This window comes from Alnus glutinosa, chromosome 2, assembly GCF_958979055.1.
Source record: "Alnus glutinosa chromosome 2, dhAlnGlut1.1, whole genome shotgun sequence".
NCBI classification, from domain to species: Eukaryota; Viridiplantae; Streptophyta; class Magnoliopsida; order Fagales; family Betulaceae; genus Alnus; species Alnus glutinosa.
Genome location: NC_084887.1, coordinates 25825496 through 25851688, shown reverse-complemented (window position 1 = coordinate 25851688; position 26193 = coordinate 25825496). Strand labels below are relative to the sequence as shown.

Genomic DNA, 26193 nt, shown 5'->3' with positions numbered 1-26193 from the left:
TCATAATTAGTCATTTAGACGCATATATATTACTATGTCGTCCATGGACACAGCATTCGACAAATACGTATAAAGAAAGAGAGAGATAGAGCAAGAAAAGATGATGAAGAAGGCAGTGTTTCTCATGGTTGTTCTTTTGTCCAATCTACTTACCCTTTCTCAAGGACAAGGTAAATCTTGATATCTTTGTTTTTTTTGATTAAACCGTCTCAAATTTTTTGTCACCTCAATTCTAAAAAAAGACATGAATTGAACATTGAATATATTTCATGTATTTGGATGAATATATAGTGCAATACAGACTTTGCCTAGGACCATAATTTACTGCAAAGGGCACATGTGGTCCCCATGGCGGCGATGAGTGTGCCATTGAATTTTGCCTTCAGAATGGAGCGAGTGGAATGTTTTCGAAGTGCACATGCCAACCTGCTTCTAAGCCTGATACTCGCCTTTGCAACTGTCGTGTCCTTTGCCAAGAATAAAACTAAGGCCTCCTTTGGTTCGTCATGATCTTGTTTAATTAAGGGATTGATGAATGTGATCATGACGGTAATGAAAGTATTGTAAGCAGCAAATAACTCATCATGATCATGTCTCAGTGATTGATGATGCAGGAATATATATGTGTGTGTGTGATGATGTACACAGACGTTTGGAACTTTTATTGGAAGACAACGATCCTAGCATGTTTGCTATGTATAATATTTAATAGGTTTTTCTTTTAAAATTAATGTGTGGTAACTGGTATGAACTATGAAGTTAATTATTTCATAGCCCATTTTCAACCAAAAAGAACTTTAGTCATGTGTTATCATTATTTCAGACTGTAAGTACACCCCTACCCTCAAGAAGGCCAGGTTTGTTAACCCCAAAGTCTGAGAGGCGCTTAAGATTACCTATTAGTAATTTTTTTTTTTTTGAAAATACTTATTAGTAAATTTAAAGCACTTATAAATGACTATATATGATGCATGTCATGAGAAAGATAATTTTATGAAAATATAACGTCAAACACATTAAAATTGTCATAACATTAACTTAAATAGTCAAGTGATTTTTCCAATCGATCGATCTGTGCCTGAAGGCACTTATTAAAATTGTAACATAGCATATGACAAAAGAAACATGGAATGCAGATTGACATAATACATGTAAAGTATAATAAAACGTGACATTTCTTACTAATTAAACTTAAAACATTTCTTTTGTAACTTTTATAATATGGTCTTGCATACAATTACACATCCTGTATTCATGGGATTGTACGATCAACCTTTCGAGGATCTGGTGACACTTTTGACTATGGATGCGCCCCGGCTAGTTGATAAACTACTACATGTAATCAGCTTGGCAAACATAGTGATAGCCACACATTTCTTTGTATAAAAACTTTCATTCCTTGGAAAGTTTCCTAAAATAGAAAATTTCCTTCTTTAGAAACCTTATTTCATAGTTGAGCATTTGCCCTCATTTTTGGATGACAAGTTATTTTGCAAAAACAATTTTTACACCTTAAACAAATTTCAAACATATGAAAGCATTTTAAATAAGCAAACATATGAAAATAACAAACAAGGAAGAGAAAGACTCTAGTTGCCCCAAATAAACAAACAATGAAATAACTCTGAAAAACTAAAATTTAATTGATATATACTTCAAAACTTAAATTCAAAATAATACAGACATGCTTTTATATAGACTTAGTTTGAGTACTTTACAAACAAAATAATTGAAGTTGAAAAAGAAAGAAATAAAAATTTAAAAATTAGGGCACATGATTAGATAGACAATATCAAACTCACAAAATGAAATACCTATTATCCCTCATTTTTCAATTCGTTACAAACTAATAATAAACATATACGATTAGATAGAGAATATCAAATACACAAAATCATAGCAGACGATTTAAGCACAAGACATATGGATTAGTTGAGCCCCAAGATCTATTTACCACGTAAATGAGCCCCCAAGGACTTCCTTATGGTTAACCATAGATAAATAAGGAGCGGAAAATATGCACTTATTAATACAACATAGCTGACAAACTATAAACAATACAGTGATAGTGCAAAGACTAATCTCTCCCAAATCTAAACTTCAAATACCAAACTCATACCAAACTTCACACAATAACGTCATAACATCGTAGAGTAAAATAATTTTTCCAAAATAACATAATTAAAATTAAACTAATTTTAAGAATCTAATTAAGCTCTCTAAATCATCCTTGCGCGCAGGTAATCATTCTTGGTCATTAGGTTTACATCGAGCACAAAATATCATGAATAAAACGTCAATAAATTCTTCAAATTTCCCCTTGAACATTTTAAGCATGAAACTCAACAACTTAGGCTCAATATCCTCAAACATTAGCCTAGCTAGATCCTTCACAGTCGCATACCTTCTCCTAGGGCACGGCATCTAAATGTTGACTAAGAGTATGCTTGCTTAAGTAGCTTAAAAATTACTTATAGTACTTAAAGAGCTGTGCAAAGCAAAAATGAGTCTATTTGGTAAAAAAAACTCAAAAGGTACATGTTTTACTTCTTTGCTGTAAAAAATGTCAAAACTCATTTTTGAGAAAAGCTTGAAAATGAAGCTTTTTCTCAAAAGCTCTTTATGGATATAAAATCTATATTTTCCAACATAGTCTCAAGCATGTTCTAACTGTAAAACACAAGCATATATGTTTTATTGGTGGAAACAAAATTAAGTGTAAATTCACGATTTAATGAGTCAAAAATACATGGAAGACATTAATTAACCGCTTGTGAACTCAAGGGTTTAATAAAATAATTCCAGATTAAAACATTTCATCATGTAAGGCAATTATCAATAGTTTTCACAAAATGTGCAATGCAATATACGTAGACATACATCATAAACAGTAATCAATGTCATCATAAGTTCATAACTCAACTCTATTTGGCCTGAAAGTTTTCCTAAGTCTAAAAACTCGCCCCGACCGAGCCCAATTTGAGTCCAACTAACCCTAGGGTCCAAATTACTTAGTCTCTTAATTAGGGTTAGGACTAGGGAATTATATTCCCCTTACTTATAAAAATTTAATCCTTGAAATTTCATGATCCAAAATGAACAAGGTAGTAACATTACCTTATCCACCATCGCGACATGAGGTCCTAAACTCCCTCGAACAACTGTGGGTAGCGATTTCACATGTCTTGCTTCACTTCCCATGATACTAGACGTAATTCCTGTGCAAATTGTCTTTGGATTCTCCACCCCTACCCTTCTTTACAAAATAATTTCTTTGTAAATCTATGCGATTATAACCTAGTACATGTGTATGCTTCCTGGATCCGTTATATATATATATATATATCATATGCTTAGAAAGAAAATAACAAGCTAGAAAGATAAATATTACGAGCTTGCCCTTACTCGTACCTGAATTATTATACTATCTATTTCAGGCTTATTTATGGTATTTGCAATATGTAGGATATAGAATATATTATCCAAAAGGTGGTAAAAATCCACAATAACAAGAGCCGCTAGTTAACTTTTGAAAAGTGTTGTATGTTGGATTCACCTATGATTTTTTTTTTTTTTGGTAATTTTTTGAAGAAGTGTTATAGTATTTTTTTTAAAAGCAAAAAAATCTAAGAAATGTTTCAAAACATAAAAGAAACAAAAAAATAAAAATAAAATAGCGATGGTATAATAATAATAATAATAAAACACTTAAGGTTGCTTCTGCGGCCACCCCAACCCTCAATGAAATTGTTGATTTCACTCTCCACAACACAAGCTACCGTTATATATATTTCTTGGTATATCTGTTTTAGGTTCTCAAAATAAATATATTAATAAATATCTCAAAAACATAAAATAGTCTTTGTAATTTCAGGTTTGAGATGACCCAATTTGTTAACTCTAAAGCCTTAAAAGCGCTAAAATTATCTATTATAAACCGAAAGCACTTATAAATCATTACTGTGCATGCCATAAGAAAAATATTTTACAAAAGCTTAAGGTCAAGTAGTAGATTAAAATTTTCATAACATAATTAAAATAGTCATGGTGATTTTCTATACGTGCCATAAGGTACTTACTAAAGGCATATCATGACATAATAAATAAATATGAGAATGCAATTCCCTCTTACAAATAGCCTAAACATCCTCGCCTCCCATTCCGTTGCATTAATTCTTAGAAAATGAGAAAATAAAAGTGAACAAAAGGCTCAACAAGTAACATTCTCAATCAATTAAAAATAATTGGATCAAAAATCATTTAAGCAAAGCGTTAGAAACTTAGATAACATATGGCATGTAACATAAACTTTTTCATAGTTGAATTCAAGCATTTTCTTAATCTTTCTTAATAAAAATATATGTTCATAAAAAAATATTTCATAGATCAACTTCTTTCATCAAACTTAAAATAAAAACATGATTTTTGAACAAGTAAAAGCTTCTATTTTCACTTGTTACCTATGGAATCGCACACTATAATGCCCCGTATGCATGGGGAATTGGGGATGTGTGATCCAACCTTCAAGGATTCGACAACACCTGTGGTCGTCGATGCGTCCTAACTAGCTGATTAAATCTTAGGTACACTTAACATGGCTAACTTAGTGATGGACACACATTAACAGAATCGTAACTTCAATGTGGTGCACTTCATCCTAGCCCAGTACCATGCTTATTCAATTCCTTAGGCCAAAAGTCTTAAAACTTTCATTTAAAATATGATTTCACCTCACACATGCTATTTTTTACTTTCTTAAACTTTCATTAATCATATTCCTTAGTAAGTGTAGATCGAGGGGTACCTTCTCCTTACATACAAATTTTCTTATTGGATCGTTTATAAACTTTTCTTAAATAAATACTTTCTTTATATAGAATTAAACTTCATTTGTTTGAAAATACTCTTTCTTAGTTGAGTATACGTACTCATTTGTAAGTGACAAACTCATTTCTAAAACATTTTAACATTTAAAACACTTTTAAAGCACTTAACAGTATATAATAAATGCAACATAGCAATTTGAATTGATAACATTTAAATATCGAAAGCTCTTGAAAGCATTTCACATTGTGTCATGATGCATCATAGAAAATTGATTTTGAGAACATTAAAAGGCATTTCTAAGGTAAAACATGTTAATATAAATATTGGAAATTAAAAGCACTTCATAGAAGTAAAGACCAATACTTGCTATATTATAAAACAATAAGTTACAACATAGTTAAACATTTAAGGTAATTTATTCATGAATACATAATAAGGAAGCAGTAGTCATTAAATTTCAAACTTCATTTAAACATGGTAAGGAATACTACTTACCTTGATATCATGCACTTAAGAAAGTAGGTGGGGACTGCTAAAATCTTTTGAATAAGGTTCAATTATGCCAGTCCTATGCTAAGCACATAAACCCTACTTAGAAGTCGGTCCTAACTTATTGACCTTTCTGACCGTTCCCTTTCTTAGAAAATTCCCTTCTCAAATTAGGTCTAGGGCTTAACCCTAGGGTTTCTCTCTCTCTCTCTCTCTCTCTCTCTCTCTCTCTCTCTCTCTCTCTCCAACTGTAGTCCAAAAACATGGTTTAATTTTCCTTATAATTAATTTTATTATAATTTTTATAATTTTTTCGAATGAAGTAATTGTAGTAGGGCTAGTCTTGAAATTTCACTTAAAAAATGATTTAGTTTTTCTTCTAGACATCTCAAAAATATTTTGATAGAAACTTCAGTAAAAAAATGACCCATTTAGACCTATTTCTAACTAGGTTAACAATCTAAGGTCTTTAATTAACTAAATGGCCTAAACTAGCATACTGCACAAGGCTCACTTGGTCCAACAAGCCCAAAACTATACAAATTAACAATTAATAAAATTTGGATCAAATAACATATTGAACATGTTCCGGATAGAAACTCTTCAAGTTGGTTCAATGCTTATTTTTAATGCAATTTGTGAAAAATCAATTAGCTAGTCTCTTGAAAGTTATTTTATCATTGCGGAAAATGCTATTATTTAAAATTGCTTTAACAAACAAAAGAACCTCTTAACATGCAAATTTTTGGCCATCAAATTTGATGACCTAACAGAAAATCTATGCTCATGACTCAATTCAAAAACATTTATTTTTTATATCATTTAAGGACTATAGAATTTAGGTATACAATCTTAAATCATTTTGGTGAAACCCATCATTAGTTGGACTATTATGTAGTTCTTAAAATATTTTATACAAAAACACATTCTGTAAACTAATTATATCTAAATGAAATCCAAGTTATAAAACCACTATATTATAAAATTATGCATTTTGGCTACTAAATGACTTTACAAGTTTTCATTAAAACATGGTAGGTTTAAGTACACATTCTTTTCGCTACACAACAAAACATATGGTCATTTAAAATGACATTAAAGAAGAAAAAAAAAATTGACCTAAAAGGATGATGGATATATCACGAAGGTTTTACCATTATACATGGTTTAATAAAACTGTTTGACATGTGATTTCATGGATATGAAAAGATTTAACACTATGGCTTGGTCATTTAATGAAGCAAACGTAGTCATATTTTTATGACTCAAATAGACAGTTCGATACTTGAGCGAAACTATCACATTTAGGTTTAATCATAAGATAACATGTTTTTCATGCAATAGTTTGTCACATAATCTCATCAATATCAATAAATATAATGCTGCATGAACTTGGTTATTTAGAAAAAAACAATAAAATCACTCTTTCATGTGTTCAAACCAGTTTGCAATATTTTAAGTAAGAATTTCATAAAACATTTGAAGTATAATATAAAATATTTCAAACAAGTTTGTAGTTAATTACTGTCCTTTACGGTTCCAACTACAAGCGCGCATGCCAACGGCAACAAAGCATTCAGATCAGGCTCAACAAATCTACTCTATATTTTAGTTAAAAAAGTACATTTCTCTATTTAGTTATCAAGTTTTTCAAAACACCTACATCAAGCTCAACATTTTAGCTATCCCCTTTTACTATTATATTTAAATATAATTTTTTTATTCTTTCACTTTTTTATGAAATTACTTGACGTGATTTCATTGATATGAAAAGATTTAACACTATATGGGCTTGATCAATTAATAAAGCAACAGTCATGTTTTCAGGGCTAATAGATTTTTTTCAATACTTAAAGCACCGCTAGCTATCATGTATATATAGGACAAAGATTTCGCCCAAACTAGGTTGGAGGAAGTTCCTTCAACACTGTCTATTAAAAAAAACATGTTTCCATTTGCATGTGAGTAGCATGATCTTTTTTTAATTGCAAAGACAAAATTAAAAGAAATTTTATTAATAATGCATGGGAGAAACATAGAGTAATTCTAAATGTACATAAAATGTCCATCAAAAAATGATGTGGCTTTTAAAATCATCATTGAGCGTATGATTCATCAAATGATGATTTTAAAAGCCACTTCATTTTTTGATGGATAGTTTATGTACATTTAGAATTACTCTTAAGAAGCATGTACTTCTCATATGCATAAGAGCATATGTCATTTTTATAGATTAGGTTGAAGGAACTTCCTCAGACCCATTTTAGAGGAAAACTTTGTCCAATTAAGAAATCTCTATCCTATTAAAAAGGTGGGGAAAAAAAAAAAAAGTATCAATCCCACTCAACTCTTCTCTTTTCTTCTCTGTTTTTTTTTTTTCTTTTTTTTTTTTTCCAAAAGAAAAACTATCACCCAAACATCATTTCAAAAAGTTAAAAAGAAAAATAATAAAAAAAAAGTTAAAAAGTTAAAAAGAAAAATAAGAAAAACTATCACCCAAACATCTATTTTTGTTTTTTAGGTATTCGTAATTTTGGAAAAAGTTAAAAAGAAAAATAATAATAAAAAAAAAATCGCACACCCAAACATTCAATTTTTGCTCTAAAATATTAACTTGCTACTTTCTTTATAAATCATGGTAGTTGAAACCAATCAAATGAAAAATAATTTGGCACTCAAAAAGCCTAAGCTCAATCACTTAATTTTAGTGCCAGGAAGAGGCATGCCATCAAGGAAGTGCTTGATCAAAGAAAGTGCTCTGGCAGGCTGATAGCTCGGCACTTGGTGCCCTGCGCCTCTCACTGTCACCAATGTTAGGTCTCCCTCATACAATTCTGTGTAGCCACCAACCTGTAACACAAGGGCAATATTTAAGAAATACAAGAGGTTAATTTTTATCATTTTTGCAATTACTATTTCAAATTTTAAAAACTCTGGGTATTAATTCAAGTTTAAAAAGGTTTGCAATGTCACCCATATGTTAGGATTTTATGTTAAATCATAACGGATAACTTGAAAATTTCCAAAATATTCCTTTTTTTTTTTCTTAAAAAAATAAAATTGATATGCTCCATCACTGACCCACGGCCAAGAACCCATAGCCGGCCAACTTGGTCATCCATTCAAAATACCACTTCATTATTAATGTCCCCCCAAAACTACCAATTGTGTCTCCCTAAACAACTAAAGAAATGTCAATGTCCCATAAGGCCATCATAGAAAAAAAAAATTAACATTAAAAATTTTCAATAAAAAAAATATATCATTATATATTTGAAAAAAATAAAAGAAAAAATTTAAAAACCAAGGGGGTAGCTCGGTTTTTCATTTTTTTTTTCTTAATTACATTTATTTAAATATTTTTTATATATAATTTTAATATTTTCTTAAAATAAAAATAAAAATATATGAAGTGTATTTTTGTCATTGGGGGCACATTGACATTTTTTGGTTGTTTATGGGGGACATTGACACGTTTGGTAATTTATAAGGGGCATTGACTATATAGTAGTAGTTTGAGGGAGTATGTATATTTTTTCCAAAGAAAATATTTTTAATCATTTAAATAGGGCAATTTTGTAATTTTAAAATTTAACAATGGTGTAAGGGACATTTCACCATGTTACTGTCTGATTTAACCCCAAACTATAACGGTAGGAATAAAATTGCAAATATTTTAAACTTGAATACCTGACATTTAAAATTTAAAAAAGTAATTGTAAAAGGGATGAAAAAAAAAAAAAAAAGTGAAGTTTTCTCTCGTTTATTTCTATGTACGAGACTTTGGTTTGTAAGATAAGAAAATTATGAGAAAATAAGGTAAAGTCCACCAGATCTCAACAGCTAAGATAGAAAGAAACAGAGAGAAATAGAAATTACTACCTCTTTATTGAGGAACCAAGAATGCCAAGCAGTCTTTACAGGAAGACTCATTGAGTTTATAGAGTACTTTGTCGCAGTAACAGGAACCACTCCATCAACGTCGCCACTGCAATTCATCCAATAAAAAATTTCAGATTTGCATAATTATGATATATATATATATATATATATATATATATTGATGGTACGATGCTATTTGATAATTACAAAATTACCCATAAATTACAAATAATTTTCTTTTAAAATAAGAGTATTTTAGGAATTTCAACATCATGAGATTAATTTTTTTACAAAAAAAAAAAAATTCAAGTACACTAGTTTGAGAGTTTTTTAACTTTTGAGGGGAGTAAATGCAAAAATGATAGAAGTTCAGAGAGTTACGTAATTAAGTTTTTTAAATGACCGGAACCCCTACAAGGTGATACCACTTTGTGTACCCACTCCTGTCAAGTAAACCCGAGACCCATGTCTTGTACCCTCTAAGCATGGAGGGGTTGAGTCGCAGGCTTCGCTTGGAAATTAGCCCCAAGAGACAGTTTCCACTCAGTAAGTTTTGAACCTAAGACCACCAACTAAGCCAAACCTTTTGGGGTTTGTTAGGTGAAGTTTCTTCATATATATATATATATATATATATATATATCTGTGTGTGTGTGTATGTATATGTATATGTGTGTGTGTCTATATATATATATATAGAGAGAGAGAGAGAGAGGGAGAGAGAGGAGGGGTTATGGCGATGTGAACAACAATGGCAAGGATGTTTTGTTTACCTATAAATCCAAACTCGAAGTGCATTGGCCATGAACTCCCGTAGAAGGGGAATGATGGTTGATGGGGGGTCTATTCCTGTGAAATTTAGGACATCACTGCATGACTGCCAATCGTGTGTAAGTTTAGTTACATTGGCATGAAGGGCTTCTTGAACCTCAGGCCGATTCATATAAGCATACACATAATTGTCGCTACATGGATCAAATTTAAATATCTGCACCACACAAAATAATAATAATAATAATAATAATAATAATAATAATAATAATAATAATACCATTTTTACTTTTGATTTATCAAGATCATATATGTCATTTAATGATATAAATGAGGTAAATTTACTTCATTTTACCCTTAAAAAAGAAAAAGAAAAAAAAAAAAAAAGAAAAAAAAAAAGGATATCCGTTTTTTAGGCCCAAGCTAGTTCAGCACTTTTTTCTGAAAAAAGATTTAGTACCAAATCCTATTTTAGACTCAATGCACCATCATAAGCATTACATTACCCTATTTAAAGAAAATTACGAGCCCAAAATTATGGTGTTTATTCAAATCTTTTCCTTCTCTAATTTTGGGGAAACTTTACTTAACTCGATCTATTAAACTTCCATCACTTTTGTAATCTTTCTAAAGTTTAAAAATTTTAAATTTAGTGTATCTATCTTTCAATTTTTTGCAATCTCACTCCTATATTAGGATTTTCTGTTAGAATCTAACGGAGGACGGGACAATTACTAAAATACCTGACTCTACAAAGTGAATGGTCTGGGAATTTAAAAAGGGAATGGTCTGGTAATTTTATAATTCTATAAAGTTTACAGAGGTATAATGACATTGTACCCTTTGACCGCCTGATTTAACTCCAAACCTTAAAAGGTGGGGTGAGATTGTAAATTTTTTAAAGTTGGATAGACTAAATTGAGAGTTTTTAAAATTTGAAGAGATATTATAAAAGTGATGGAAGTTTTGGGGTTAAGTGAAGTTTCCCCTATAAAGGGTATATTGTTTGGAAGTGTGTTTTTTAAAAATTGCGGTTTAAAAATATATAATGAAAAAAAGTGCGTTTTCAAATCGTAAGTAATAGAGTGATTTTTTAAAAACACTATCTTTTAAAAGCTAAACTACAATTTTAAAGGTAAAACTGTGATTTAACCAAATACTTAATTGCGTTTTTCAAATAGATATTTTTTAACGAAACTTTTTGAAATTATAAGGCCAAACGGATCATACATAATAATTAAAAAAAAAAATGTCACTTACAGAAGCTTTCTTGGGCTGGAATGTTGTGTTGGGAGAAATGCACAGGGGAGCATAGATGTTATATAAATCAATGTCGAACATAATGGAGTTAACTACGTTCATGGCTGCACTGCACACAAGGGAGATATTGGCGGGATCTTTGAATGGGATACATCTTTGTCGTATTTCAGACACATCTCGATCCGAAGCGATAGCATGTGTCGCAAGGTAATCGTACATGCCTTGTGTATCAGTTTCAAAATTCATTACTGCATTTCCAATCTGCATACACAATCGATCGTAAATAAATATAATTATAAACACAATACAATTAAAAAAAAAAAACACACACACACATAGAGAGATAGAGAGAGAGAGATATATACAATGATCCCTTTGAGGTTGATAATGGTCTTGTTAGCCTTTTTGTTATTGTAGAGAATGATTTGTGCAAGCTGAGGAACATAATGCCCAGCATAGCTCTCTCCAGAAATATAAAAAGCTCGGTTTTTGTACTCAGGATATCTCTCAAGCCAATTCACCAAAAACACATAATTATCCATTGCAATGTTTCTATCCTCCATTTTGTTGTAATCTGATGTTGTATTGGAGTATGAAAATCCCACCCCAGCAGGTGACTCAAGAAACAAAACGTTCGCAGCTGAAGAGAAAATTTTAAAACAAAAAATTAGAACACGAAGTGACCCTGTGTTGAAAGGGTTTTCCGTCATTAAAAAAAATACATTTACCCCCTTTGACTACCATTTTTTATTTTTTTGCAATGTCCCTTCCAATCTACTATTGATGTTGCAATTAATGTCGCATTATTTCCACAACCCAAAATGACAAAAATATATCTAAGAAAAAAAATAGAGGGTATTTTTGTCATTTTTGGTTGTGTTGAGAGAACGTTGCAAAACTGATGGTAGTCAAAACAATATATGTTGTTAACCCAAAAAAAAACCTATATTTTTTTTTCCCTTTTTTAAAAAAAGAAAAAAACAAAAAAAAAGTTATTAAATAAATTTACCAGAATTCCAAGAAAATTTGTTTGTGAAAAGTGTTTTGCCATCGCTGAGCACGCGAAATGGTCCAAGTTCTTGCATTGCTCCATAAGCCAGAGATGAACAACCTGGGCCTGTACAGACAATAAGCAATTAAGTTTAATCATCAAATTAGAACATAGGATAATTATATATATAGGTGAAACTTGCTATAGATGATCAATTTTATTTTATTATATGCTGTCAAATATAATATATAGTTTTGTGTCCCTAAGTTTAGATGTCTGTTTTGAATTTAATTAATGGTGCTCGAGTGACTTTTATGTTAAAAATACAATAAGGTAATAAATTATTACCCTCAATGACAAGTTTTGTAGTAGTAATATTAATATTAGTATTAATTATTAGTTTAAAATGTAAAAGTTTTTAGGCTAACAGAATAATTTTTTGAATACTTACCTTATTATTATACCAGAATCTGCTTTGAAAGTACTTGTCATTAATATAGTACTGTACTAGTGATCTATTAGATATTGATTTATTTCTCTGTATAGTTTGATATAATTATGTAATATTTTGTATTCCCAACCTCATTTCACTATAAATAAATTTGTTAACAATAAAATCTATATATATTTAAAACAAAGTAGGTCACCATATAATTCTAAGTGCATGTTAACGTACGTTGACAATTAAGGCAAGAGCAAAAAAGGCTAAATAATTTAATTAAATGTAACATCAATTCCTTTCTAATAAATATTTTCTAATTTTAAATTGCAAGATGGTCCAAACACAAACTGCAGTTAGGGGCTTCTCACATGCATGCTATTAAAAAATATTATGTGTTTCTAAGATGCTAAGACACACAAGATAATTTTATAGACATAGTTGCCAGAATTAATTTCTTTCAAATATTTCTAAAAACACAAAAACAATTTTCAGATTTATGTCACACCACACTTTCCAAACAAACAAACAAAAAAAGTATGAGTTTTTATTTTTTTATTTTTTATTTTTAATGTGGCTATTTTACTCGAACGTACGTGACCATTGGAGACTGAGTTTAGATAAAGTATGAATACCTCCATTGAGCCAAAGAAGAAGAGGCATTGTATCCTTGGAATGCTGAGCTTCGACAAAGTAATAATAAAGCGCACGACCTGCTGATTTATCCACGGTGACATAACCACCATATTGAGAAAAATTCACTGGAGGTTGTCCAGGCAGTCTCTCAATCCTATCTTTTTCCTTTGAGCCCTCCTGAGGAATAAGGACATTAATATTGGTCTCATCGACGACGTCGTCAATTGCCTCGAAAAGATTTGTGTCGTCTACACCAAAATATGGCTTCAGCGTGAACTTGTAAGGATGTAGAAGACGTTCTCTCATCATCCACCCATGAGTTTGAGCCACAAAGCATGAAAGAATGAGAAAGGCCAAAAGAACCCAACAACAAAAAGGCTTATTACTACTTTCCATCGTACGTACGTACGTGCTTTGTGTCTCCTTTCTCCAATCCAATTCTCCAATCCAATGAGAGACAGAGAGGAGAAAGGAAGAGAAACAAGGAAAAAAAGGTGATGGGCGGGTTGAGAATTGAGCTCCAATTTATAAATTATATATAATGCTTGTTTGCTTGTGTCTGGGGGTACAAGGCTTAGGGTATCAACCAATATTAATTAGGCGCAAATAAAATAATTTCTTATTTTCGATTATTTCCTTTTTGGCAAGGTGATTTGCAGTGATATATATTTCCATCGAAGTGTTTACCATCTTGTAAGGGTTCTCTATTAGGAAACGAAACTTCAAGCCCAGATTGTCTTGTTTCTTCAATAATTAATATTATAGATCGATGGACTTAATTAACTATCAACATTTGGTAATTTCTCTGAAAATTAAAAGGAAAGAGAATCATATTCACAAATTTATTAATTTCTCACTATCATACCTAATTATTCGAGAACACCTCCTACTTTACACTTCCTATTCGAGAATCATACATACCTAATTATTTAACTTGTCTCGTATCACAAGTGAGCAAAATGTAATTAAAAAAAAAAATTAGCTGTAATTAATCCAAGAACTTCAAATGAAAGCTCTTATTTTATTGAAATACAGATAAAAAAGTGTTCGAATATAAATTAATAATTATTTATTAGCTTAAAATTTTATCATAAGTGATGATTTAATAAAAAAAAAGAAAAAGGAAAAAAAAAAAGGAGGTAATAAAATTGAAATGAGCATGAATGAATAATCTTGAAATTGATGAGTTCAAGGTAACCCACCAAGCAATCATTCAGAGAATCCTTAGTTAAAAAAAGAAAAAGAGAAATAATATAATATTTATTTAGAGAAATGATAAAATTATAACCCTTACACAATTATTTCACAACTCTAAAATACATGGGGTGGAACCCACATGTGTATAGATTCTACTCGATGTGTATTGATCGTGAAATAATTGTGTAATATGGGTTGTGTACCAATAAATTCCCATTTATTTATATAAATTAAAAATGCGTAATTGATTTTGACAATCGATTTGGTATATAAAATAAAATAATTACCTAACAAAGGGTCCGTACAGAAATAGAAAAAGATATATGGCAAACAGAATATAAAATTAGCTGTCAAAGGCTCTACGCTTCCCTATATAATTTAGTGTTGCGATTTGGTCATAATTAACAGAATATAAAATCTATTATTATTTTACTTCTTTATTTTCTATAATATGATAGAATCTAGAAATTCGTTTACTTTTTGAGTTTTTTTTGCGAGTAGTTGTTAGGTGATTAATAAGTAATGAATCTAATTGATTGGGAATGAATTTGATTCATTGAGGATGGAAATTCGTAGTTGATTCGATTTATTCTTAGGCTCCGTCCGTTTCGACTTAATATACAATCCGGACACATAATTTTTTATTTATTTTTTATTTTTTTGAATAAAATCAGGGATTCTGTAATTTAGTTTCTATGTTGGTGTGTACTCTGCATGTGTATATAAGCCGAGACTTGTAAATATCATCAAATACAGATCAACACGTACATTTGCTCACCTTTCTTTTCAGTTTTCACAACATGCAATACTGATACCCGGCCTGCAAAAGCATCAACCCAACTGTCCTTTAAGTGGAAGAGCATGGCACATATACCCTCATCCTTTTAGGAAAATTTTCTCTGCTTATCAAAACATATATACAAAGAGCATGCACCAATTAAGTGGCAGAGGTGGACGGCGAAGGTGGTGACTTTCATGTATAGTTTTAACTTCATTTAATCTATGTTGACTTTCAATTACTCATAATCTACCATATCACGCCTTAAGAAAGTGCTAATCACATTTGCGGTATCACTTTAAAGAGATTAATAGAGCTATATTTAAAGCTTCCTGAAATCACTTATAAAGCTTATCATTGCCCAGTAAGAAACCAATATGGACTTTTGATCTTCTTGAGCTTCTTGAGGTATCACATACGGTCAATGTTATTTTGATCTTCGCATTGATTAAGGTGTCTGAAAACCGTATGGTTTGAATGATTTTACTCTCCATCTCAAAGGGAATTTCGCTAACTCCTAAATTTAGTGCTTTGGATGAGATATATATATATTAGAATTTATATTTTGCAGCTGCATCATATATAAATACCCCAAAAACCTCAAGTAGATTAATCCAAACACGAATTTTACTCTCCAGGAAATACTATAAACCAACTGTACAACAAGTCATCACGCCTAAAGCACTCACGCAAAAATCACTAATAAACAAGGGACTGAACAGGAAGAAGAGGATTAATGACTCACCCAACTGAATGACCCTTCCATTGATTAATATCAATTAGACATTCTTGTAAGCACAATCTGTTGTGCTTCATGGTCTGCTCCTCTAAATATCTCTTCAATGATCTCTCTGAGCATGTAGAATTATTCGAAAAATCCATTGAATCCCTCTGCTGCTTGGAGTAGGTACTTGCAGTAATTTAGATTTACTGACAATTGTGTTCCTTCACAAAAGGCATCAGTCAAGTAATTTAGTCAGATGCATCAAAGACTTTTTTCTTTGGGTAACTAGACATGTTAAAAATGGGATGTAAGTTGTTACAAACAATTCATAGACGAAATTTTTTCAACTTCTCTTCCCTAAAGTTATTAGAACCATTATGCACCCATGCTACATTCCACGTCTGTGACTGTAATTCAAATGGAAATTGCTATAGGTATTAAAAAATTTCATACAATTTTGTCATAAATTGACATGCAGAGTACATAAACTGATGGGTGCCACGTGTTCATTGGCACAACAAACATAAAGTTACATCAGTTTACAACAAAATAATATAAATATATATATATTTTTTGTGTATATAATATAAGTAATCGAGATTCATTAAAAAAACAAAGGGCACACTTAAATACACATAAAGTATACAAAAGAAACACTTAACCAGCTAAATTATGATGCGACAGGTATCACACAATCGCGCCCTCTGTGAACTGGTGGATCAAATGCTTTCACTTGGCACGAACATATATAGCCACATCAGCTTATATTACCACATAAGTATAGTACCTCGAGCATTACCAATTGGACCATGACATCAGTTTGTCAAAATAAAAAATTGCAGTAAAAGTTGTAGTATGATTATGTTAGAATTTATCTCACTACATTAGGTTTATAATATGGTCTTGCATACAATTACATCCTATATTTATGGGATTGTGTGATCCAACTTTCGAGGATCTAACAACACTTGTGACCGTGGATGCATCATGGCCAGTTGATAAACTACAAGACGTACTCAGCATGGCAAATACAGTGACGGCCACACCTTTCTTTCTATAAAAACTTTCCTTCCTTGGAAAGTTTTCTAAAATAGAAAATTTCCAACTTTAGAAACGCTATTTCATAGTTGAGCATATGCACTCATTTTTGGATGACAACTTATTTTGTAAAAACATTTTTCACACCTTAAACCATTTTCAAACATATGAAAGCATTTTAAAAAAGCGAACATATGCAAAATAACAAATGGGGAAAAGAAAGACCCTAGTTGCCATAAATATACAAACAAAGAAATAACTCTGCATGGCTGAATTATAATTGATATATACTTCAAGACTTAAATTTAAAATAATATAGACATGCCTTTTTATATGCTAAGTTTGAGTATTTTTCAAGCAAAATACTTGAAGTTGAAAAAGAAAGGCATAAAAATACAAAAATCACGGCGCGTGATTAGATAGACAATATCAAACACACAAAATCAAATACCTATTATTTCTCATTTTTCAAATCGTTACAAACTGATAGAAAACGTATACGATTAGATAAACAATATCAAATACATAAAAGCAGGGCACATGATTTAAGCACAAGACATATGGAGTAATTGAGCCCCAACATCTATTTACCACGTAAATAAGCCCGAAGGGCTTTCTTATTGTTAACTCTGGATAAATAAGGAGCAAAAAATATGTACTTACTAATACAAGATAGCTGGCAAACCATAAACAATACAGTGCTAGTCCGAAGACTAATCCCTCCAAGTTTACATCGTGCACAATATATCATGAATTAAATGTCAATAAATTCTTTAAATTTCCCATGTACATTTTCAGCATGAAACTCAGCAACGTAGGCTTAATATCCTCAAACATTAGTCTGGCTAGATCCTTCATAGTCGCATGCCTTCTCATAGGGCTCACCATCTAAATGCTGGCTAAGAGTCTGTTTAGCATTGCGTTAAGTAGCTTCAAAAGTACTTTCAATACTTAAAAAATTGTGTAGAGCAAAAATGAGTCTGTTTATTAAAAAAAAACTCAAAAAGTTCTTCTTTGAATTTTTTTCACAAAAAAAGAAAAGAAAAAAAATTGTCAAAACTCACTTTTGGAAAAAGGTTGAAAATGAAGCTTTTTCTCAAAAGCTCTTTATGGATATAAAATCTCTATTTTTCAATACAATCACAAACAGGCTCTAAATGTAAAACACAAACATATATGTTTTATCGGTAAACAAAATCAAGTGTAAATCCACGATTTAATGAGTAAAAAATGCATGGAAGACAAGTATCCTCTTTTGAACTCCAGATTTTAATAAAATATTTCCAGATTAAAACATTTCATCATGTAAGTCAGTAATCAACGGTTATCAAAATCAAGCTCAACATTTTCGTAGCAGTCTCTCTCTCGCTCTCGCTCTCACTTCCTTAGAATAAGCGCCTCCTCTATATCTGCCCTAACGGTGGCGCGTGTAGGCGCATCCCGCTAGGTCTCAGCTTGGTTTTCCTTTCTCTTGGAGCGCTGAGTTCAGGCGAGCCTTAAGATGGAAATGAGGTTTTTACTGGAGGCAAAATCCTTTGTGCTATCAGTTTTGGATGGGGTGTCGATACTGTGGGTGGAAGAAAAGAGGGAAGGTTTCTTCGGTGAGATCCTACTGAGCAACTAGTGTACCAGTTGGCTAATGTCAACGTTGGAGGTTCTTTTGGGTTTCCTTGTAGATAAAGAGTTTGTCAAATCTTTCAGGGAGTGGTCGAAGGTTTTGATCATGCGTAGAGGTGGGAACAAAGATGGTCGGTTCTTGGAGGCAGCAACTTATGGGATGGGCGGGCGGAGAGGGATTCTGATGATCCCTGCTGGAGAAATTATCATCCCCTAAGCAAATGGGCTTATACCCAAACTATGGCCCAATTGATCTTGCTAGCCCAACTTGACCCGTTCAATCATTAGGGCTTAACATAGTCCTATAACACCTTGAAGGCTATATTTGGAACATATGAGATAAATATATTATCCCATGAGGAGTAAGTGTCCCACTCTCCCACTCAACCTCTATCTCATCCCACTATGGGCCCCACTCAGCCATGACATGAAGGTGGAACAATGCAGTTGAGAACTATGTGCCTATAAATAGGTTGCTACCCCAAGTACAAAATACACTCTGAATATAGACTGAAAATATATTAAACTCTCAACTCTCAATACTCTCCAAAATGGCCCACTGACTTAGGCATCGGAGAGGGGACGTCGGGAGACCCCCCCTTTGACGCATTGTTTGTTCTTCCTTGTAGATTACGAAGAACACGGCGAATTAAAGATCTACACGTCACTATACAGAAGACTGTTCTAACAGTTTGGCGCCGTCTGTGGGAAGCGATGAATTGTTTCTTGCGAAAAATAAATTCAGAATGGTGACTTGCGATCAGATCACGCCCTACCTGAACAGAGACAGATTTACGCAGATTTGGGTTTGCAAGCAACAGATCTGTAAATCTATAATCATTAGTAGCCGGTGCACGTTTGAACATACCGAACCTGTGCTCAACAATACCAGATCCTCATTCGCTTAATTGGTTGAATTCACAAATAAACCATCGATCTGCGTTCTATGGTGCAAAAAAAAAAAAATCGATCCCACGTGTCTCCACACACGTAAAAGAGCCCGCAGCTTGGGGAATCCCAGCTAATGCATCAAAGTTGCAAAGACGCCTATTGGATCGCCTTTGGCTTCTCCAGAAATGTCGCCCAAAACACCGCTGCCTCAGTCGGCCTTCAGGTCGGCCGTTGCCAAAGTTTCTGGGATCTCCGGGTCCGATTCCAGAGCAACCCAAACCGTAAACCTGACGTGGAACTATCCACCACGGAGCGACCGGTAACCCCAATTAAAAGAGTACTTCCTCGAGCTCACCTAAGAGGTACAGTGCAAAGTCAAGATCCTCCATCCTCTAACTCTGCACCCAGTTTTCCAACCCAGACCTCACCATGTCCAAAGCTCAAAATGCATCAACGCAGCCGCCCAGTGCTGCCAATGCCAGGACAACACCTCCTCGACCGGCATACGGGTCGGCCATTTTTGAAACTCCGAGAAATGCTGGGTTCAGTCCCCAATATGTGGCCCAAATCGGAAGTTTGACTGGCACAGGGACGACTTCAAACTTAATATGCAGACAACTTGGTCTCGTAAATCTGAGCCGAGGCTTAAAAAAATCGAGCCAACAATGCGTAAACCGATTCGCAGATCAGGTTCAAAGTGTCTGTAGAGTGTGAAAAATTGTTAACATCGTTGATGGAGACCAAGGCACCTGTGGTGCCATGCACTCTTCTCGGTGCGCACATGAAGATGTGTCGTGTGTAGCCTTTCTAGAAAGCCCCAGCTTTAGGCCCGAGCCACTCAATTTTGTCCACCGAGTCCAATACATGCCACAACATGCTTTCACAAGGCTAGCATTACAAACAAGAGGCCCACCAATAAATGTGCTCACATGATCTCCATAATTTATGGCATATGCAACTCTTGTTGTCGCCAATACAGCCTCAAAGCATAGGCCTCTTGCAAAAGGCTTTGCAAGAGTCGATATATCCGGGAATACACAGATATAGTTGCTGGAGAAATATAAAAAAGACCACCTTCATCGAATTCACATATAAGTTCACGGTCCTCTCTTTTTATTAATTCCGTTTTGATAAAATTGTGGAAATTAGAAATTTATGACTTGGATTAATATCTGAGTTATGATGAAATCCAATGATAAATATCTGTCACATGGAAAGCGGACAAAGATCAAATTTTGCTGGCTTGAATATGACTATGTGAAAACATGATCCTGTGCACATAAACTCTTAAAAGTTCGTACTCCATGTTATGATAAAATAATAATAATAATAATAATAATAATATCTATAAGATATGAGGCCAATTAACCCACCAACTCTATTGCTTTAAAGCCCAGGTTTTCAGAAGCATATATATGAAAAAGAAAGGTGTGTTATTTGTGCTTTTCTTTTATGTTCAATGCTTCTGACTCAAGAAACAACTTGGAAGAGTGTTAATGGTCTTTCCACACCAATAAAAAACTGGATCTTCGACAGCATAAAGAAACAAGCTGTGGAAGAAATTCCAAAGAGAGGCCAAAGGGAGAAACTCCACACGCTGCACAATGCGGGGAAAAAGGAAGAGCATGACACTTCGATTTCAAGCCACCATATGGTGCTGATCTCCGGGTAAACATCGCGAGTATCGTGTACAGTATCCTTAATGGAGGCGAAATCCTTTGTGCTATCAGTTTTGGATGGGGCATTGATACTGCGGGTGGAAGAAAAGAGGGAAGGTTTCTTCGGTGAGATCCTACTGAGCAACTAGTGTACCAGTTGGCTAATGTCGACGTTGGAGGTTCTTTTGGGTTTCCCTGCAGATAAAGAGTTTGTCAAATCTTTCAGGGAGTGGTCGAAGGTTCTGATCATGCGTAAAAGTGGGAACAAAGATGGTCGGTTCTTGGAGGCGGCAGCTTATGGGATGGGCGGGCAGAGAGGGATTCTGATGATCCCTGCTGGGGAAATTATCATCCCCTAGGCAAATGGGCCTATACTCAAACCAGGGCCCAGTTGATCTTGCTGGCCCAACTTGACCCGCTCAGTCATTAGGGCTTAACAGAATCCTATAACACCTTGAAGGCTATATTTGGAACATATGGGATAAATATATTATCCCATGAGGTGTAAGTGTCCCACTCTCCCACTAAACCTCTATCTCATCCCACTATGGGTCCCACTCAGCCATGACATGAAGGTGGAACAATGCAATTGAGAACTATGTGCCTATAAATAGGCTACTACCCCAGGTACAAAATACACTCTGAATATAGACTGAAAATATATTAAACTCTCGACTCTCAATACTCTCCAAAATGACCCACTGACTTAGGCATTGGAGAGGGGACGTCGAGAGACCCCTCCTTTGACGCATTGTTTGTTCTTCCTTGTAGATTACGAAGAACACGGCGAATCAAAGATCTACACGTCACTAGATAGAAGACTGTTCTAACAATCCCTGAGGGTCGTGGAGGGTGGGGCTATCACAAATTTGCCGGTGAGCTAAGAAAGGCAAAAGACTTACCTTTTTGCTACGGTGGGGTGTGGGAGTGGGTCTTCGCTTTCGGGGGAGAAGGAAGGTGGGAAGGAGGAAATGGGGCCCTCGTTTATGGATGTGGCGAGGTCGGGATCGTGCCCTGACGTGACGGTGTTGCCTATCGTGGGTGGTTTTCCATCGTTGTTCACAAACGTGGTGCGTTAGGTGCCATTTACTTCAATCTAGGTTGCTGACTCCGTTGGTGAAGCCGTGTGCTTTTGATATCCTTCCGACAGTGAGGTGTGAAGATTATGAGGTGATATCGGTGGTGGATTGCTCTGTTTTGGAGATACCTCTGCTTGATCCGATGGTCAAGGGGAAGCTTTAGAATCTGTTGGGTAAGAAGGTGCTCGATGCTGGTCTCTGCTTGAGGCTCAAATTCGAGTTTGAATTTGCATACAAGGAGGATGATACTCGCCAAGTTCTACATATTTGTGGGGAAGTTGTTGGGTTAGTTTGGTGGGTTCGGTCTGGGCCATAAGGTTAAAGGGCTTTGTTTGGGCTGGTTCATGCCTAAACTCAGATTCAAAGAGACGCTGGAAGTCTCTGAGTTTAGGGGTTCGGGTTTAGACCCTGTCACGGGTCTCGTCTCATCGAAGTGTCCGACGGTTGCCCATGGGAGCTCTCTTTGGCAAAGACGACGTTGGCGGTTGTTTCTGGGGTGGCTCTGGGTCTATCGGAAGTCCGCCAGATTGGCTCTTCTTTTGCCGGTAGGTGTTATTATGCTGCTCCAAGGTTTGTATTTCCTCCCTTGCCGATTTCCTCTCATATTCCTTTGATTGCTGCTCATGGGTCCTTTGCTACGGCAAAGGGGCCATCTCTCGGACTGGTTAGCAATGGCTTTGGGTCTGTTGAGCTCCGGAACCAGCCCACCTCCACTAGGCAAAACTCGTTTCTTTTCGATGACACTTACTTTGGGGCGACAGATTTGGGAGAAAGGATTCGTCTCTCTACTCCAGCATCGTTGGTTTTTAAGCCTTTTCAGAGTTACTATAGGAAGGGTAGGGAAGGCAAAGCAATACATTTGAATGAGAGTTTAGTTGCAGAGTCTGTGGCAGCATTGAGGATAGATAAGCATGCTGGATTATTGGTGGCTGCGACACAACCATTGCATGATTCTGGTGGAGTGGCAGCTCGCTTGAAGGTTGTTAAGCAATCTGTGCCAGCAAGGGATATCCTTCGGAGGGGTTTCCTCAATCTGAGTCTGCCTGTGCAACCCCTTCTTTTGCCCAAAGTGTCGACCACATCGTCATCTTCTCTTGTTGCTAAGGAAGATGGGGTGGAAGGGATTCCAACCCTTTTAGGTGATTGCAGCACTCCAAATGATGATAAGGGTGAGGATTCCAAGATTAATGGCTTGATACAGTCTCCGAAGTGGCCAATAGGCATTGGCCCGAATGGTGAGTTCGTAGTGTGGGATCATGGTGATGCGGTTTGGAATGGGGAGGTTGGAGATTCCCCTTTCCCTTTGGGTATTTTACACCCTGACATGCCCATGGATTGGGCGATGGATGGTGTTTATAGCGAGGATCCCTCCTTGGCAATCTTGGATGCCATTGAAGAGGAGTTTCATCTGGCAAAATTAATAGCGCACCAAAAGACTAACAGCAGGAGGGAGTTGATGAACTTGAAAAGTTTCATTAACTACGGTGATGCAAGCGCTCCCTCTAGGCGTTGGAAAGGCAAGGCACACATGATGTAATGTTGTGTGCCTGTTATTGGTTTTTTTGAGTTTTCTTGTAGGTTGGCTGAGTTGTTCCTATGTATACTCTTTGTGCACTTAGGGGCGCCTTACGCTTTTTATAAAACTTTTCTTACTTACAAAAAAAAAAAAACAAAAAAAACAATTATCACAAAAAGTGCAATGCAATGAAATATACGTATGCATATATGATAAACAATAATCAATATCATCACAACTCAACTCTATATGGCCTAGAAGTCCTTCCAAGTCTAAAAACTCACCTCGACCTAGCCCAATTTGATTCCAACTAACCATAAGGTCCAAATTACCGAGACTCTTAATTAGGGTTGGGACTGGGAATTATATTTCCCTTATAAAAATTTTATCCTTTAAATTTCATAATACAAAATAAACAAGGGTAGTAACATTACCTTATCCACCATTGTGACATGAGGTCCTAAACTCCCTCGAACAAGTGTGGATAGTGATTTCGCATGTCTTGCTTTACTTCCCATGATGCTAGACATAATTCATGTGGAAATTGTCTTTGGATGCTCCACCCCTATACTTTTTTACAAAATAATTCAATTGCAAATCCATGCTACTAATTATAACCTAGTCTATATGTGTGCCTCCTGGATCTGTGTGTATATATATATACACAGTGGCGGAGCCACCAAGAAGCTTGGGCCCCTCCAACCCCCAAGGTTCTCCAGAAAATAATAATAATAATAATAATTCTAAAAAAAAATAATTAAATTTTACTCCTAATTTTTTAATTTTTTTATAATTTTGGCGCCTCCAATTTTTTTTTTTCAATTTGGTCCCCCCAAGTCGGGGAGGCTGGCTCCGCCCTTGTTAATATATTTATATCTGCTTAATTAGCAAGATAAATATTAGGAGCTTGCCCTTACTCATACCTGAATAATTATACTATCTATTTCAGGCTTAATTAGGGTATTTACAATATGTAGGATATAGAATAATATAGTCCAAAAGGTGGTAAAAGTCCACAATAACAAGAGTGGCCAGTAAACTTTATGAAAATTGTTGTACGTGGGATTCACCATGAATTTTTTTTTTTGTAAATTTTTAAAAAATGTGTTATAGTATTTTTGAAAAGCAAAAAATATCTAAGAAATGTTTCAAAACATAAAATAAAAAAAAAATAGGGTGGTCTAAATAAAAATAATGAAAAAAAAAAAAAAAAAACTCAAGGGTACTGTTTGTGTGGCCACCCGACCCTTTATCTTGCTCAGTAGCTACGTGGCCCAACTTGTCATGTTGGGGCAGTGCAGCCATCCATATCTAGTTTAGTTAGCCACGCGGCCACCCCTCTTGATCGTTCGGGATGGTTGCAATCAACTCTCTATTTAGTTTAATTTTTTATTTTTCTAGAAGTAATAAGTTAACACTAATGCTTGAAAAAATAAGTACTTATTTTTATAAACATTCTTATAAAAATGGGAGTTTTATTTATTATTTAATTTTTTTTATAAGAATGTGTGTATGTGTTTTTTCTTTTAATATGTTTTCTGTTTTATCTTTTGAAAAGCATTCATTTGGTAACTATTTTTTAAAAAAATGTGTTTTTATGGTTAAGAAAATAAATGTTTTTGGAATGTTTAGCAAATTCAACATAGTTAAAATTGGCCTAAAAAAATTTATCATCTTACCTTCTGGTATATATATTTAAAAAAAAAAAAAAAAGAATTTATGTTAGGATGTCTACCGACGCCTATTCACTGTGATATATTCAAAATCCACAAAAGGTGTGTTGTGGTTGGAACGTTGCCGATCTGTTTCTGTTTTCCTAAAAAAGAGGAAATTAGTTAACTTTGATAGTTAGGTATGTTGTTGAGCTTTATTTGCCATATAAACAAGAGTAATGTTTGATAGTTAGCTAGGGATGGTTATTGAGAAGTACCAAATAAGTTCATAACCATTAACTTTAAATTAATTAACTTATTCAAATTTCATAAACTTTAACATTTAGATAGATATACAATGACGCACGGAGTACCCATAATTCTTTCTAGTTGGCAGAATGTCCATACATACCGTGGGGCTAACTCTGCGGCCCATGGTTAATTTAATCAAGGTTGCAGTTAGACAAGTCATTAATGCATGTAATTTGGATGGAAGAAATTTTTAGTTGCATTTGTGATTTTTTTTTTACTAGATCAATATGTTGTATTTTTTTAATTTGATTGAATAAAGTAAGAATATTTAATTTGTAAAGTAATTTTAAAAATAACAGTTGCAACATTATAGAATAATTGGAGCAGATCTCAAGCATTGTTATTGTCATATTTACTCTATACATAGCTATCATTAGATAGCTGTTACGTACTCCATAATTAGCCGTTTAGACGCTTATATATTGCTATGTCTTCC

The 26193-nt window shown here is 34.0% G+C and overlaps 1 protein-coding gene across 1 annotated transcript; it reads right to left on the bottom strand.

The window, feature by feature from the left end:
- Positions 1 to 7938: 7938 nt before the first annotated feature.
- On the bottom strand, positions 7939 to 13691 carry LOC133861468 (serine carboxypeptidase-like 40). The gene is made up of 7 exons (XM_062297263.1): positions 13295 to 13691; positions 12239 to 12346; positions 11595 to 11869; positions 11230 to 11490; positions 9972 to 10186; positions 9199 to 9304; positions 7939 to 8166 (listed from the first exon to the last, which is right to left on the bottom strand). The coding sequence occupies exons 1-7, from the start codon at positions 13689 to 13691 to the stop codon at positions 8011 to 8013; spliced, it is 1518 nt and encodes a 505-aa protein (XP_062153247.1). The 3' UTR covers positions 7939 to 8010.
- Between the last annotated feature and the right edge of the window lie 12502 nt (positions 13692 to 26193).

Excerpts from the sequence above, each read along its gene's own strand:
- LOC133861468 (XM_062297263.1), bottom strand. The coding sequence starts at position 13,691 with ATGGAAAGTAGTAATAAGCCTTTTTGTTGTTGGGTTCTTTTGGCCTTT. Across the intron at positions 11,870-12,238 it reads CAAATTTTCTTGGAATTCTG|CTGCGAACGTTTTGTTTCTT; the intron begins GTAAATTTATTT and ends TTTTCTCTTCAG. Across the intron at positions 9,305-9,971 it reads CTTCGAGTTTGGATTTATAG|TGGCGACGTTGATGGAGTGG; the intron begins GTAAACAAAACA and ends GATGAATTGCAG.